At 46.3% G+C, this 15,777-nt stretch overlaps 1 protein-coding gene across 4 annotated transcripts in view; it reads right to left on the reverse strand.

The window, feature by feature from the left end:
- MCFD2 (multiple coagulation factor deficiency 2, ER cargo receptor complex subunit) overlaps positions 1-10,575 on the reverse strand; it is a 53,276-nt gene extending 42,701 nt beyond the window's left edge. The window contains exons 1-4 of one of the 4 annotated variants that reach the window (XM_026486448.4): positions 10,463-10,575; positions 4,673-4,833; positions 3,726-3,885; positions 786-2,270 (exon numbers count right to left, since the gene is read on the reverse strand). In XM_026486448.4, the coding sequence (XP_026342233.1) occupies positions 2,139-2,270; positions 3,726-3,885; positions 4,673-4,821 (441 nt within the window). In that variant the 5' untranslated portion in view covers positions 4,822-4,833; positions 10,463-10,575 and the 3' untranslated portion in view covers positions 786-2,138. Of the gene's footprint in view, positions 1-785; positions 2,271-3,725; positions 3,886-4,672; positions 4,834-10,397 lie in introns of those variants that run through there. The other 3 variants (XM_026486441.4, XM_057309166.1, XM_057309164.1) reach the window with 3 other exon arrangements.
- Positions 10,576-15,777: the final 5,202 nt, after the last annotated feature.

The following is a 15,777-nucleotide window of genomic DNA, read 5'->3' on the forward strand; positions in this document are numbered from 1 at the left end:
TATGTCCCTCATATCACAGGCTCCTCCTACTAGGGACATTTGCTAAACAGGACCACAAAGGCCAGAATGAAATAATTACAAAGAGAAGCCAGCTATGGAAGAGGAAGGAGGTGTCCGTCTTGTCTATTTAATGGGGTGACTCTGCCTCCTGAGGATCTGCTTCTCTCCCTCTCCAGTTGCCTCAGTCCCTTCCTAGCTGCCAGCTCAGTATGACGTTCTGCCAACTGTGAGCCACTCATTAGATCCATCCAGAGGGGCAGCTCTGGATGACGAAGAGCCAGTGCAAGATCCAAGGATCTTGGGGGGCAAGGGAGAGAGAAGGCAATGGTTAACTTCCTTCCTTCCTATGCTCCCTCCTTCCCTCCTTCCCTCTTTCCTTTTCAAATGGCAGAACAAAGTGTTACTCCCAAAACGCCAGGGGAGACTGTGCTTTTTGCTTGGACCTGGGAAGCTTTCAAAAATGCTACCTAATTAAATTTTCTGGCAAAGAAAAAAGTCGCCAGACTCCAGGAGAAAACAGTATTTTCCTAAGCTAGACAATGCTCTCATGATCTGAACGTGGCCAGGGAAGAAAGGTCCAAAAAGTGATTTCATTCAGAAGAAGAACTGCATCAAAGGGGAAAGTGACTGATGACTTGGAATCTACCCCTGCCAAAAGGAACAGGGCATAGCCAGGGAGGGTCGTAGGGCCTGTGATGGGGTAGGCACATGTAAACATCTGTATTAAATTAACAAAACCTTCACGTGGGAGGAGAAAACCCCTATGTGGACGAAATCAACTGCTCTTTATTTTGTTTCAACACTTTTATTGGTCATATATCCAGGATCCATTATATAAATCTTTCAAAATAACTAGATATTACAAGAATAGTTTACAATTCAGCTCTGATTGCACAAATACTTGACACAAGAAACCATTTTTACAAATACATATGTTTTCTTATAAGAATACTTTAATAACGAAAATAAGTCTCTATACGTCTTACAGCAAATCCTACGCAGTTTTTTCCCCCATTCAGCCATCATTTTGGGTTTTCCATCCCGCACATCCATCACATCCAATAAACCAAATGACAATTTGCTGCTGTTTCTCATTTTCAAACATTATTGAGATTCGCACTGTTGAAGTTTTCAGGCTTCTATTTCTAATCTTTCCTGATCTGAAAGAATTCACATATTGAAGCTAGAAGAGGTAATTTAAACACCATTCCTTCTAAACACAGCTTGCAGCAATTGGTGTGTGGTGATCTCACTTCTCACTTAAGCAAGACCAGCTAGTAGCTTTATCCCCCGCTGCACCAAGCAGGAGGGATACAGTCCTTGGGTTCCATATAGTTCCTAAACCTCAAACACAAACCCTAGAAACAAGGGTTAAATACAAGTATTAAGAAAGCTAAACATTTGCTAATGATTAGAATAAAGAACACTTTTAAATTCAAGGTCTTTCCTAAGTTGAATAAGACATAGAAGAAAGGATGTGGCAGTAGTTCTATAAAGTACTGAAAAACTAAAAAATGTTAATCACGTAGGTCAATGGTGTATCATTTCCAAAGTGCCAGAAGATACAGAACCTTAGACTCAAAGGCGAGCTGAACTCAGGATCTGGCTTCCTTCTTACGCAGTGGCTTTGAAATAGCCGAATACTCCCTTGCCCAGGGGCACATCATCATTCAGGCCGGGGGAACTCTGCAGAATACCGACCACGTTACCTCAAGAGACAGGATCCACCAGGGGAAACGTTTGGCATTTATGCTATTCCTTCACTGTTACTGAAAAGTGTGTCCACTTGGCAAAGCTTGTCTTACTTTTCAGGTAGCGTGAATGAAAACCAAGAGACTATCGGTGTTCTACAGTCAAGTTCCTGAGTACTACGCTCCAATTATACAATATTCTTAAAAGGATTCTATAATCAAGCCCTTGTCCAGTAAGAGATTGAACAGTACTTGGGGACTGTGATGGGTCCCATTTCTCTTATATTTCTCTTAATCTCTCTTTCTCACCCCAGTGTAATAAACTGCTACAGGTTTTTACCAAAATGCTGTCGCAGTAGTTGGAAATGAGTTATTTTGCATTACCAAAAGTGTTCGATCACATTGTAACAGGTCACATTTGCATATAACTAGATGGCCAAACAATGTCTACTGCAGTGATTTTGCAAATTCAGCATAGTCAATGTATCCATCATTGTTCTTGTCATCATCTCTCAGAACACCATCTATTAAGTTAATCAGTTCAGCTTCACTCATTGGTGGGGCCTGTTCATTCCCTTCCTACAAAACACAAATTAGACAATGATGAGTCGCACATTTTACTGGCAGTGCTTAGCTAATGTCTAAAATGTCCGTGCTCCTGTGTCCAAAAGCTCCTTCAGTGTAGCATGCGGCTACTTTTCAGAATCCACAAACCACATATCAGATAGAGTCAATTCACAACAATCCAATTTATATTTATATTTGCCAGTTAAAAAGAAAGATGCAATCAAAGCAGGCCCTTGCTTATTTGTTTTAAAAATTACTTTTCATTCTTTCCTAATTACAAGAGTAATACGCGTTCGCTGTAGAAAGCTAGGTCTGGCTTACACAGAATTATGACGTTCCTAATTCCCACAAACCCATCTTAGAAAAGCTCACAACCCAGGCTCTCCCAAGGGTCAGCTCTGGGCACAACGTGCACTGACAAGTGCAAGCAGTCTGCACTGGACAGCATCTTGGGGTCAGAACAAGAAGAGGAAGGTAATGCCGACCAGAAGAACCTGTTACAATTTTTGGGGTGAAGGTACTGGCCCTGCTCCAGAAGCAGATACAGCAGCGCTCACTGTGCCGAGTGCTAAGCTAACGCTGCTCACATCCTTGGCTGATTCTTTCATTGCCACCTCGACCCCTGTGCACCCTTTGCTCTCTTACCACCACCACCAGCCTGGCCTGCCAGGACTGCTGAATCCCAGGTTCTCTCCCTGATGCAAGTCACTCCCCACATCCATCAGTCTACCTCCCACAGCCAACGATCTTCCCGTGACACTGCCATTCTGCCGCACAAAGCCATTAGTGCTCCCCACTGCCTTCAAAGCAAACCCAAATCTGCTCTTCTGGCAGCCAATGGGAGCACACGCACATCCCCAGCTCTGTCTCTCTTCCTCCCTATAGAGACTGCAGTGTGGCAGAGTGGGACAGACACTAGACCTGGAGAAAGAACTTCTTGATTTCAGTTCCCTCACCTCTAAACTCGAGGTAATAACAGTGCCTGCCCTGCCTACTCACAGGCTGTTGCAAAGATCAAACGAGCTCTCTAACCCACTTGAAAGTGCTCTACAAATGGCTTCATATGGAGAACTGTATAATATCATACAAATCCTCAATTATTGCTGAGTCCCTCGACCCCTTGGTCCCCTGGTTCGCCACTCTTCTCAAATAAAACAATTTCTCCCCTGCTCTGCATTTTAATGTGGTCTGTCCTTTAGGCGCTGGTTCTCAAACTCCAGGGTGCAGGAGAAATGCCTGTAGCACTTGTCAGAGATACAAGGCCCTAGGGCTTCTGCCTCAGTAGGTCACCCTTTGTTAGAAGGGGCTCTCAATGGGAAGAGGCAGAATGGAATGGCGAGCAGAAAAAGGAGATGCGGCAATACTGTTGTACAAGGACAACACAGGTCCATCAAGACTGGGGATGGAAATGCCGGGGGGGGGGGGGGGCGGGCGGGGAGGCTGTCCCCGGAGCCACGGCTGACCTACCTCCTTATGGACGTGAGTAATGGCTGTGGAGAGTTCTAGGCCATCAAGCAAATTATTGCCATCATAATCATGCATTTTGAAATAATGGAGCTGCAGCTCCTGTGGGGACATCTCTGCTTCTGGTTTGTTGATGACACCTTCTAGATGCTCCATGATATGCCTAAAAACCAACAGTTAGACTCAGACCACTCGGCAACAACCTCAGGATCATGCCAAAAACTTAAATCCTGAAAAGGTCAAGATCTTAAAGTTCACCCATCCCAGAAAACCAAACAGAAACAGTGGCAGAGCACACTTAAGGATGACAGATATGGGCAAGGCCATGAAAGGGGCAGGGAAAAAGTCAAACAGTTCACCTGTTAGGCTGGCAAGATTAGGAGTGTTTTTCCCTCTTTATTATTAGAATGCTGTTATAACACCTTTGGGGGCTAGCAATTAAAAAAATGTTTTCAAACCAATTTAAGGATAACAAATAATGTGTGAGGCTAACTGGCCCAGGACAAAAGTTTCAACAAATAATTCAATGTTTAAATGTGCCAATAAAAAAAGAAAAATGTCTGGTCAGTCAAGAAACCTTAGTTCTATCCTGGGTTCTGCCATTACTACTTGTCTGTATGTGTGTGAGGATGTGTGTGCACACACGAGTATGAATGTGTGTATTGGGGCAGTGTCTGCATGTCTGTCTGTGATGAAAGAGAGAGGGACAGAATGAATTCAGGCAAGTCATTTATCCCATGTGGGCCTCAAGATCCTCCATCTATCAAACGATGATGGAAAACAGACTGCCTGATTTACAGGTGGCTCTAAGGACTAAGTATCATTCTTGAAAAATGTCAAGTGGTACAAATAATGGAAGGAAGGCCGGATGGAGGGAGCCATCGCAGCTGGCCACAGGCTGCAGCTGCGGATGGGAGGCCCTGGGACCCCAGCCCTGGCTGAATACGTACTCTTGGTCGTGCACTGTATTCTTATCCAGGCCCGCGCTGCCGGGATGGGAGAAGCTGGCCCCAGGCTCCTCAGCCCTGGCACCTGGAGCACAAAAGGCCCAGAGCAGGCCACACAGGAAGGGGGTTCTGAGCAGCCGCAGAGATCGCATGGTCGCTGGTACCTGGGAGGTGGGGAACACAGAAGGTGCAGGTGAAAACACCAGAGCTAAGGTTCTTTCAAAACGTGACACAGTGTGCTCCTGGGGAAGGAACTCAGTGAAAGGAATAAGACGGCAGAAAAGAACATGTCCAACTGGGCCCAAGGCCAGCTCTGCCACTAGACTGTGGGATGACCTTGGGTACTCCAAGTCCCCGTCACTCAAATGGGGGGTGGGAGGGCTCCATGACATTTCCTAAAGTTCCTTCAGAATGCCAAGCAATTCAATGAGAGCTTACAGGGATTTGAAGATTATTCCTGCCTACAAGAAGCTTACAGTCTGGTAAAATACTTCCTGTGGAGAGCACTAATAAGGCAGAAAGTGAGGTGTCCTAAAGAAAAACAAATCTGAAAGTTCAGAGGAAGAAATTTCCTCTGGGTGAGGGAAAATCAGGGAATCAGGGAAGGCTGACAGATCTGGGGACACTTCTGGGCCTGGACAGACAAGCACACACTGGATGTGCAGGGACTGAAGGACTACAGCAATGATGTGAGCGAGAAGCAGGTCAGACAAGAGGGAAAGAAACTCCAAGTGGTTCAGATGGGGAGAGCCTAGAGGGTATGAAGCAGGCAGAACAGAGGACAAAGGACACAGAGGTTGACCAGGCTGTATGGGATATGGCTTTGCACACTAGGCTGAAGTTTCTGCAGGATGAATGGGGAACCACTGAGGATTTGTGAATGGGAGAGGAGACAGAGCTAGGTTTCAGAATGGCTCATCCAGCAGCACAGTGAGGAGAAGGAATTTAGTGGAGCAAGACCAGAGATAGGAATGTGGTAGTTAAGGGAAGCAATGAGGCAGGTCACATGATGAGGCAGGTCACATATAGGCCTACAGTTGGGGACACGTAGAAAAGGACATTAACCCTTGCCTCGTCCATCTCCCAGGACTGTGACAGAGGCAGGTAACCCAACCACTGTGAAAAGAACAGTGCAAGAGCAGTGGAAAGAAGAACTACATAGGATGCCATCAAATACTCCCAGAGTTTGGCTAGACCTGGAATTGTGGTCAACAAAACATAGTCAGCTCCACCGCAAGCTCTTGAGGGCAGGAGTGTTTTGGTCCCAGCATTCCCCACCAAAGCTCAGGCAGGCCTCTACTAACTGTTTATTAAACTGAAATTACCAGTCCTTCCAGGGGCTTATAGACTGACCTCAAAAAGGAAGGTGAAGGACCGCCAAGAGACCTCCACACCAACACAAGGACTATACATTCACCTTCCAAAAGGCATCGAAGATTCTGCTGGTAACAAGGCCAGCGATTTCTTTTTTTTTTTTTTTAAGATTTTTTAATTTATTCATTTCAGAGAGAGAGAGAGCACACATGTGTGCAAGCCAGAGAGCATGAACAGGAGGGGGAGGGGAGGAGGGAGAGGGAGAAGCAGGCCCCCCCGCCGAGCAGGGAGCCCAACCCGGGGCCGATCCCAGGACCCCAAGATCATGACCCAAGCCAAAGGCAGACGCCCAACCATCTGAGCCACCCTGGCGCCCCAAGGCCAGTGATTTCTAAAGAGCCAACTGTAGCCACAACCCCAAACTGACAGCAGTAAAGAGAAAGCTTAAGGTACTGGTCATTCCCTTGCACCCACCACACACAGAGTTTACTCCAAAGCTGCTGCTATCTCTACTCCCTGCACCTGGGGCTGAGAAGTACCTGTGTTGCAGCCCCCTCACCCATCCCAAAAGGTGGGACTCTGGGACAGTGTCATCCCTACAACGTATGGGAATATTTCCCACGGTATTCCCTCCAACAGTCCCCTCCCTAAGGGAACAACCATCACTGGGATATAACTTCCAGGGGGCCAAAAAGCAGCATCTAATCGTACTACTGTATAGGGACATCATAATGCAATGTCATACTTAACAATAAGAAAAGATTCTTAATATACATTTAAAATAAGAGCAGCCTGCCAAAGTCTATAAAGAATAGTTCTGAAAGAAAAAAAAAGTGTCTGTATATTTCATTCCTATAACAATGACTAAAAACTGTTTAATATTATTTTCTGAATTATGAGGTGTGATTCTGATTTTTCCTCTTTTTATTTTTCTATGAATTCCAAAGTTTCTACTAAAAACATATTTTTTCTTTACAAATATGTATTTAATGTAATTTATTCCATAATTTTGTTCCAATCTGTATGGATTGAATAAAAAGAAGGGGGGGCTTTCATTTAATTCTCATCTCTAGAAAACAATTCAGGAACAGAAACTACATTTCCAGTTTTACCAAATAAAACTGTTCAGACCCTGACAAGGCCACTGCCACTGTACCTGGTACCTGAAAACAAGGTCTCAGGTTACTCCCAGCAGGGACTGCCCAGGCCAGAGCAGAGCAGCTTGGTCTAACCAGTATCTTAGAGTTCTGGGACAGGAGAGAGCAGAGAGGGAAGCCAGTTCCTCCCAAACCTCTTAGACTCATGCACAGTGGACATCTCTCTCTCCAGCAAGCCTTCTTCAATTCCAAGTCTGGCTTAGGCATCCTTCCCGTATGCTCCCCAGTGCCTCCCTTCAGAAGGGTCCTGTCTGACAACCGCTGTGAATGTGACCCTGAGAACTGCCTGATTACTGGTAAGTGCTCCCTGCTGGACTGAGCTCTCTAAGGGCAGGGACCAAATCCATATTCCCAGCATCAGGCACAGGGCTTGACACAAAAGCTGGCAGTTCTCAGCCTATGTGCCATGGCCCTTAGAGGTTGGGGGGGAATCTCGCCTTCACAGATATGCTGCCAAGTTATAATGTCCATGTAACTGAGCATAAAACCTTTTTTTTTTTTTTTTTGGAAATACCTATCAGACAGTGGAGTAATCAATGAACCCATAGCACCATTTCCTATAACTATATGGTTGGAGGCTTAATATATCAAAGTGTAAGTGTGTGTAAGAGAGACAGGTTCTACTTAAATAACACCAAAAAGCAACCAAGTGATAAGCAATACAGTAACTATGGGTCCACATTACCCCTTCTTCAAGGGAAGCAGAATAAAGGCCAAGAACCACTGGTTTTGAACATGTCCCATATTGGCTCACTGTAGCAGGTTTCTAACAGAACACAACAAAAGCCCAATCTACAGAGGAGGAACTCTCCCGCCAAGTGCTACAAGGAAAACAGGGAATCTGTCACCTAACAAATTAAACTGTCACATTCCAAAAGAAACATAAGCAACTCCCCTTGCCTGAAGAACATGTTGCATCACCCATACCCTAATGACTTAGTTCAAGGCCACGAGCAAACAGCCTGGTAGATAAGCCCCAGCAGTTCCCAAGCTCACTGCCTTCTTTGAGAAATTACAAAGGCCAGACTAGAAAAAAATCCAAAGGAGAGACTTCTGAAAACAACTTCAGAACCCAACCCATGCTTTGAGACATCCTTCACAAGGAGGAGCCTCAGTTCCAGGAGGAAAGTGCCAGACTATGCTCAGTGGTGGGTCTTTTGCAGTGCCTGGAGTGTAACAGGGCTCCCCTCACTGATCCAGCAGCCTCTTCCAGGCCCAGGGCCTTTGCTCCCACTGGCCCATTAATCTGTCCTCTCTCTCCCTTCCAGGCCACGTTCACATGTCATCCGGGGATTCTTCCAGCCACACCAGTCATTCTCTCCTCCCACCTCGGTCTGCAGCCTCTCACAACATACAGTCACACACTGTTCTCTTTGCCTCCCTCTGTGAGGGCCAGGAGCCTATCTTATCTGTCTCTCCCTTACTCAACCAATCACAAAGTGTAAAGCTGCCCGGAGGATAGCGCACCTTCACATATGATTTAGGGCAGTGGGTTCTGGCACCCACATATGTTGTTCCCTATCACAGAAGATCTGGCCTAAGTTGGAAAAATAACTTCTCTTTCGAGCCCTCCCACTAGGGCTGGCGTGGCCAGCTTGTCCCACCCTCTCCTCCCATTGTGTCATTGGCCCTATCAGCATGTAAGAGTTTGGAGCCAGCCTTCCTTCCATAAAGACTGCAGCAGCTGTTAGCAGCTCTTCTCTCCTGCCAGCGGCCCTCAGTTAATTCAAACTCAAAGCAGTCATACTCACCAATATCCAGACATCCTGTACCCAAAATCAGTGCCAAAGAAAAACTCTGAACAATACTTCCCATTTACCACTGCTATGGTCCTGGACTGAAGGCAAGAATAGAGCCAGGTTCCTAGGCCAAAGAAATTGCTACATGGGTTGGGGGTGGGGGTTGAGAATTGGTTCTGAAAAGCAGGGCATTTAATAACTCGATCTATATGTTTATTTGGGGAGCCCATGGAGCAGACATGCTTCATTTATGCATTCAAGCAACACAGTCTTTACTAACAGCCTGGTGCCACACAAGGTACTGAAGACAGAGGACAGAACTGTGACCCATATGGGCTCCTGTCACACTTGATTACAGCCTGGGTCGAAAAGAGACCAATAAACAGACACCCACGGAGTACCACAGAAACCCCAACCCACACCTTGAGTAACACATGAAGGATGAGAAGGATTTTTTCAACTAAAGTGTAGTACTTCAGGCAGAATGAAAAAAATATAACCAACACCTAAGCCTGTAAAAAACTTGGTCCAATCCAGGAACTAAAAAAAAGGTGGAAGACACAGTAGAAGCAGATGGACGGATATGATTAGCTTGTGGGAATAATTCTGCAGGCTGGCAGGGAACTGAAATCTGGTAGGATAAGTAGGAACTATACCTCGTCCATTCGATAAGGAGGGTTGTTTGGCCAAGGAACTAATCCACTGGAGCAGAGTGGAGAAGAGAACTAGAGTAAGGCAAAAAGAGTAAAAAGACAGTTCATGAAGGGCCTATATAAGCTCTGTTTTAGAGCTTTCAAGAACACTGAGAACCCTCTGAAGGACGGAAAATGAGTAGGGGAAGGCGTCCAGTGACGATCAGATCTGTTTTAAGATCATCACTCTGGCTTTCCAGTACACAACAAAGTACAGAGGATCAAGAGGTGCAGGGGGCCAGTCAGAAGGCTACTGAGGTAGTCCAGGGGAAATGGTGGCCTGAACTAGCTGCAGCAGAGGGGCTGTGGATCAGGGGCTAAGTGGAAATACCCGAGAGATGTTCGATGGATTCGACTGAGTGGGTAAAGGGGTGCCGTGCCGGAGGGGAGAATGATGCCCATGTTTCTGGCTTGGGCGCCGGGTGCTTGGCGGTGCCATGCCCAGACAGGAGATACAAGAGGAGGTCCGCTTCCCCTGCCTTCCACTCGCCCGGCCCAGGACCTGTTTGTTCTCTCTCCCGAACCGAAACGGGCATACCGGCGGCAGACGGAGAGTAACGGCCCGGGCCCCGTACAGGTCGTCCAAGAAAGCAGGGACTTGGCCCCGGCCGGACCCATCCGGCTTCAAAGCCCCCGGCGGCCTCTGTTCCAGGAAGGAGGCTCTGCTCCCAGCCGGCTAAGCTTCCTGAGGCAGCTCAGAGGCCGAGACCCCCACCCAGGCCGTTCGGGCCCCCCGACCTGAGCCCGAGGCTCCGAGCGGGGAAGAAGGGAGCCGGGATCCCGCCCTGCTGCGGACCCCTGCGTGCTGCCCCACCGACCTCATTACCTAGGGTCGAGTCACGGGCCTCAGAGGCCGAAGCCCCGGTCTCTGGTGTTCTCGGGTTCACTCACCCTCACTGCCCGGTTTCCAAGCAGTTCTCCTCAGACGCAAAGCATCCAACATGAACCTCGCCAGCACCCGTCCACAGAGCGCTTCTACGTGGCCCCGCCCCCCGACCCGACTCGCCGTGCGCACGCGCGCTCCCTTCTGCCCGCCCATTGGCGCCAAAGAGCCCGGCCCCTGCCCCGCTCCGGCGGTGTGGACCGCTGGGGTGGTTCCACGTGTGAAGAGCTCAAGCCAAGCAAGAGCCAGGCAGACGCAGTTCCTGTGCCTGCCTTCCCTAGGGCGACAGTCGGCTCGGGTCCGGGTTGGGCTACCTGAGCCTTCCAGGGTGTTGGCAGGTTGCTGGGAATGTAGGAATGCAGTCCAGCGGGGGACGTAGGATGGTTAATGTGGGTGGGTCGGACGCTACAGCTGGCTTCCACTCTGCCTCCACCTTTACAGGTTCCTTGGTTCCTCCGACTGAAGGTTGGGAAGAAAGATCATAGGAATCCTAATTCCCCTCCTGATGAAACACCTAGAAGACGCTGGGGCCAGCCACGGATACTGCGATTCCAAGATTGGCCTACTTCCAGCCTCTGCTTGCTGTATTCCACAAGCCGCATCATCTGCAATACCTTTCACTCATGTTACACGAGTCCCACCAAGATTTTATGCGCAGCCCAGTTCAGATACTACTGTACTTGTGCAGTTCGTGGAATCACCTGCTATCTTAGAAGACAAAGCACTTCAAGCAAAAACAAAACAAAACAGATGCACAAACAAATGAGAAGTCCCCGCATAATCCTGCACTTAAAACTTTCCCCTATACAAGACTGTTCCATGAATATCTGCTGACCAGATGGGTAAATGAATGTGGGACTGTCACTTTTTAAATCCCCTATCCCACTTGTGTTCATAAAGATGCATACTCATCTTTCATGAGTCTCCCAGAAAGGGAGAGACTGGGAGAGAAAGAGGTTAAGTAGATGATCCCAGAACCCTCCCTGCATTCTGCTCTAGCAGATTAGTACCTTGAAAGTTGGCCAAGGTAACTACCATTGACAGTGCCTCATTCCTTCTCCCACCTTCAGCTGGGATTGAAATCTGTCAACCCTCTCCCAGAGAAAAAGCCCAGGATTCCAAAGTCCCTGAAGAAACCCTGTTAATTCAAGACACCCTTCTTTCCTTACTCTAAGTTGTTTGACCTAGTTTATTCTTCAGCCCTGAATCTGCCATCCATCCATTCTTTCATTTGCTCATTTATTTGCTGATTGAGTAACATTTCTTGAGTCCTTTTTATGTACTAGACACTGTGGTAGAAGCTACTAGATACAAATAAGACATGGTCTTTTGCTCTCGTTCTGTTGCCCAATGCTTCCACTTTTTCTGTGGATCTTAACTTCTATCAGCTCTCTCTTGAATTACCAATTGCTCCCTCTCTAATAGACAATTACCACCATCATATAAGCTTGCTTTCTGGTTTCCTCCCCACCATGCTACTGAAACTACAATCTCTATGCAAATCGCGTGGTCCCTTCTCTGTTCTCTGTTTTTATTTGCCCTCTCAGTACTATTCAACATGGCCAACCACTCCCACTTTGAAACACTTTCTTCTCTTGTTTTCTGACATCATGCACTCTTGGTCCTCCTACCTCATTGGCTATTCTTTCTTGGGTACTTTTTACTGGCTTATCTTCTCTTCAACCTATATCAAAGCACCCAGGGTTCTATCCTGAGTCCCCTTTTCTACCTACCCACTCTCCTTATGTGATTTCATCTAGTCCTATGGATTTAGGTACCATTTATAAGCAGGTGACTCCAAATTTTTCTCTAACAATGACCTCTCCCTGTAATTCCTAATTCTTCAAAAAAACTGCATACTTGACATCTTTACATGAATGTCTAACTGGCATCCCAAAACTTAACTTGGCCTTCCCCCAAATTAATTTTCATCCCCAAACATGTACCTCTCTGTTTTGTCCACATTAGTGAATATCACTGCCATCCATTTAGTTGTTTAAGCCAAAATTCTAGGAGCTATTCTTGTTTTCCCCCAGCTCTACTGAAGTATGACTGGTATCCATGAAACCATCATCTGCTCCCTGGACTACTGGGAGAGCTTCCTAACTGACCTTCCTGCATGCCTTCTTGTCCCTATTCTAGTCCATGAATGAGAACACACATTAACTTAGGCCATTTATAGGTGAATATTCTGTAACTTGTAGCTGAACCCATTCCTAACAGGCAAATAATTTGGTACCACAAGTAAGACACTAAAAAGAGACACTAAAATGTGGAATTAGCTAATGAAGGTTAAGGTGGACAGTGGTGAAGGCTCTCTATTCCAAACTGGAAAGCTGGTGACTGACTTGCTGAGCCACAGTGAAACTGTCAAACTGCTGTCACTTGCTGTGTCTTGGATACAGACTGCATGCCAACCAACGTTGTATTGTAGGAGAAATCTCAGAAACAATATAAAACATTAGTGGTGTTGGCTTTTTTTTTCCTTTAGTAGCTTTTAGCAAAGTCCTTCAAGAGAGTGACAAATCTAGGTTTAGAGATACTGATTTGAAAGCTGAGATTAAAAATAAGGCCTTGGGAAGAGAGGAACCCCTTACTGGCAGCTTACAACCTAAATTGGCCGAGTCCCACAACTTGGAGCCTCGCTGGTTTGAAATAAATAATTTTCTTTGCACACCCAAGCTGAAGCCAGCACAAGCGGAAACAGGGAAGAGGCAGCTTTATCAGGAGATAAGAATGAGGCCCAAGGTAGCAAAAACAGACTCGAGGTGGTATTCTCTCCATGCAACTATTGTTTCGAATTGTCTCAACTGTGAGCACACAAAAAAAGCAGCCCCTCAAAGACTTAAATATTCTAATACTTGGTTTGCTGGTTTTGCAAAAATGAACACTTGAGGTAGGCACCAGAAACTAATAAAAGAGAACAGAGGTGAGAATAAGACTTTAATTTGTTTCTTTTTGTATTGCTTCGATTTTTTTTTTTTAACCAAGAAAAATGTTCCCTGTTTGGAAAAAAAGATTTTTTTAATCTTTAATTAGAAAGCCATTTAAAAACTACGTAAATTATTTGATTGTGATTACTCAGGCATGGAATTGGCCAGAAGCCTAACAAATGATTGAGGGAGGGAATCATTTGTGTCCCTAAAATCTCAAGCCTTGTCAACATTGGTCTGTTACTGTTTAACCCTTGGGCCAATCCCTGGATTCCTGCATTCCCTCCAACAGAGAGTAGGATACAAACACTGTGTATTCCACACAACCAGAGGACAGAGGGAGGGGCCGCCAGATTGCCCGATGAAAACCTTAAACGCCAGGAAGAGATCCCTTGCTCTCTCTGTCTAGCGGGAATGGATATGGATTACTGAAGGGGGTATATTATGCTTTCCATTCTTTTTTGTTTTTTCCCAAAAGGAAGCTTTCATTGTTTCTTCACATTGTGCATTGAAAGTGTTTTTGTACATTTTCTTGTTGTACAGTTGTAGAGGAAAGACACATTCCTGTTTTCCTTTACTCAGATACACCATACCTGTGACACCAGGTATGTGGATTCTCTCCCCACACCCAGCAAGTCTCTGCAACACCAACTGAGTGTACCACAATGCAATTCGTTTCTGACACTAACTGGACTTGCCGCAGACCCCACAGTTTAAGGGCTCAGTCCCATAAGACTGCTCCCCACTTCAGATGACAGTCACAAGCCGTAGGTCCTCAGGTTACCTACAACTTCTGTCCGACTTGGCTACACACTGGAAGTTCCCATGACCCCCACCTTGGACTTGATCATTTGCTGGAATTGTTTCCAGAACTCGGGGAACACTTACATATGTTTACCAGTTTATTATATTATGAAAGATACAGATGAATAGCCAGATTTGGAAATACAGAAGGTGAGGTCTGGAAGGATCCCAAGCGCAGGAGTTCCTGTCCCCGCCTAGTTGGGGTGCACCATCCTCCCAACACATGGTCGTGTTCACCAACCCAGAAGCTCTCCAAATCCTGTACTATTGGGATTCTTATGGAGGCTTCCTGACATAAGCATGATTGATTATCATTGATAGATCAATCTCCAGTCCCTCTCCCCTTCCTGGAAGATGGGGAGTGGGGCTGAAAGTTCCAAGCTTCTAATCAAGGGTTGGTCTTTCTGGTGACCAGCCCCCTCCTGAAGCTATCCAGGGGCCCACCAAGAGTCCCCTCATTAGAACAAAAGACACTTCTATCACCCAGGAAATTCCAAGGGATTTAGGAACTGTGTCAGGAACCAGGTCAGGAACCAGGGTCGAAGATCAAATATTAGAACAAAAGATGCTCCTAGTGTTCTTATCACTTGGGAAATCATAGAGGTTTTAGGAGCTCTGTGCCAGGAACCAGGGGCAGAGACCAGCATATGTATTTTGTATTAATTCACGGCAGTATACACAAAGGAAAGTACACATAGAGAAAAGCATACAACTCAACAAATTTTCAGAAACGAACACACCCATATAACCAGCACCCAGACTGAGAAACAGAACATTCTCAACACCCTGGCATCCCCCTTGTGCTCCCTCTCAAGTACCACCCACCATCTCCCCAAAAGGAACGGCTATCCTGACTTGTAATGGCACAGAGCCATTTTACCTGTTTTTGTATTTTCTATAAATGGAATCGCACAGTACATACTCTTTTGCGTCTGGCTCCTTTGACTCAACGTTATTTTGCGATTCGTCTGTAGTGTACGCAGTTTTAGATCACTCTCATTTCCGTATGCTGTTCTCGTCTACTGTCTAAGCACATCTGGGTGGGAGGCCATTACAAATAATGCTGCTTTGAATGTTGTAGAACATTTCTTTTGCTGCACATCTGTTCACATCTCCGTCAGGTATTTACCTCAGAATAGAAACTGCTGGCTCACAGGGAACACAGATGTTCGGCATTATTTGATACTGCCAAAAGTTTTCCCAAATGGCTGTGACAATTTCTACATCAGCAAGAGCATGGGGAGGTTCGGTTGTTCCCCATTCTCCCAACACTTGGTACTGTCTTTTTCATTTTAGCAGAGAACTTAACCTTTAGCTTAAGTCATCAGGCCATGAGAAACCATACTTGGACCTGGAAGAGGGGCCTGCTCACAGAGTACCTGGACTCCATGCTGTCTGTAGGAGCCGGGAGAAACTTCAGGATCATCTCCTTTATGGAGGAGTGAGTATGTTCCATGCAACTGTGTAGATGGGAAAGAGGGCTGTGAGTGGTTGCAGGTAATCAAAGAGCTGCACCATGCCGACTCCGCCGAGTTAGACTGGGTGGTACCCAGTTGCAACTGTCCACCCTCTTCCTCCTGTCAGTC

This window comes from Ursus arctos, unplaced genomic scaffold, assembly GCF_023065955.2.
Source record: "Ursus arctos isolate Adak ecotype North America unplaced genomic scaffold, UrsArc2.0 scaffold_8, whole genome shotgun sequence".
In the NCBI taxonomy this organism is placed as follows: Eukaryota; Metazoa; Chordata; class Mammalia; order Carnivora; family Ursidae; genus Ursus; species Ursus arctos.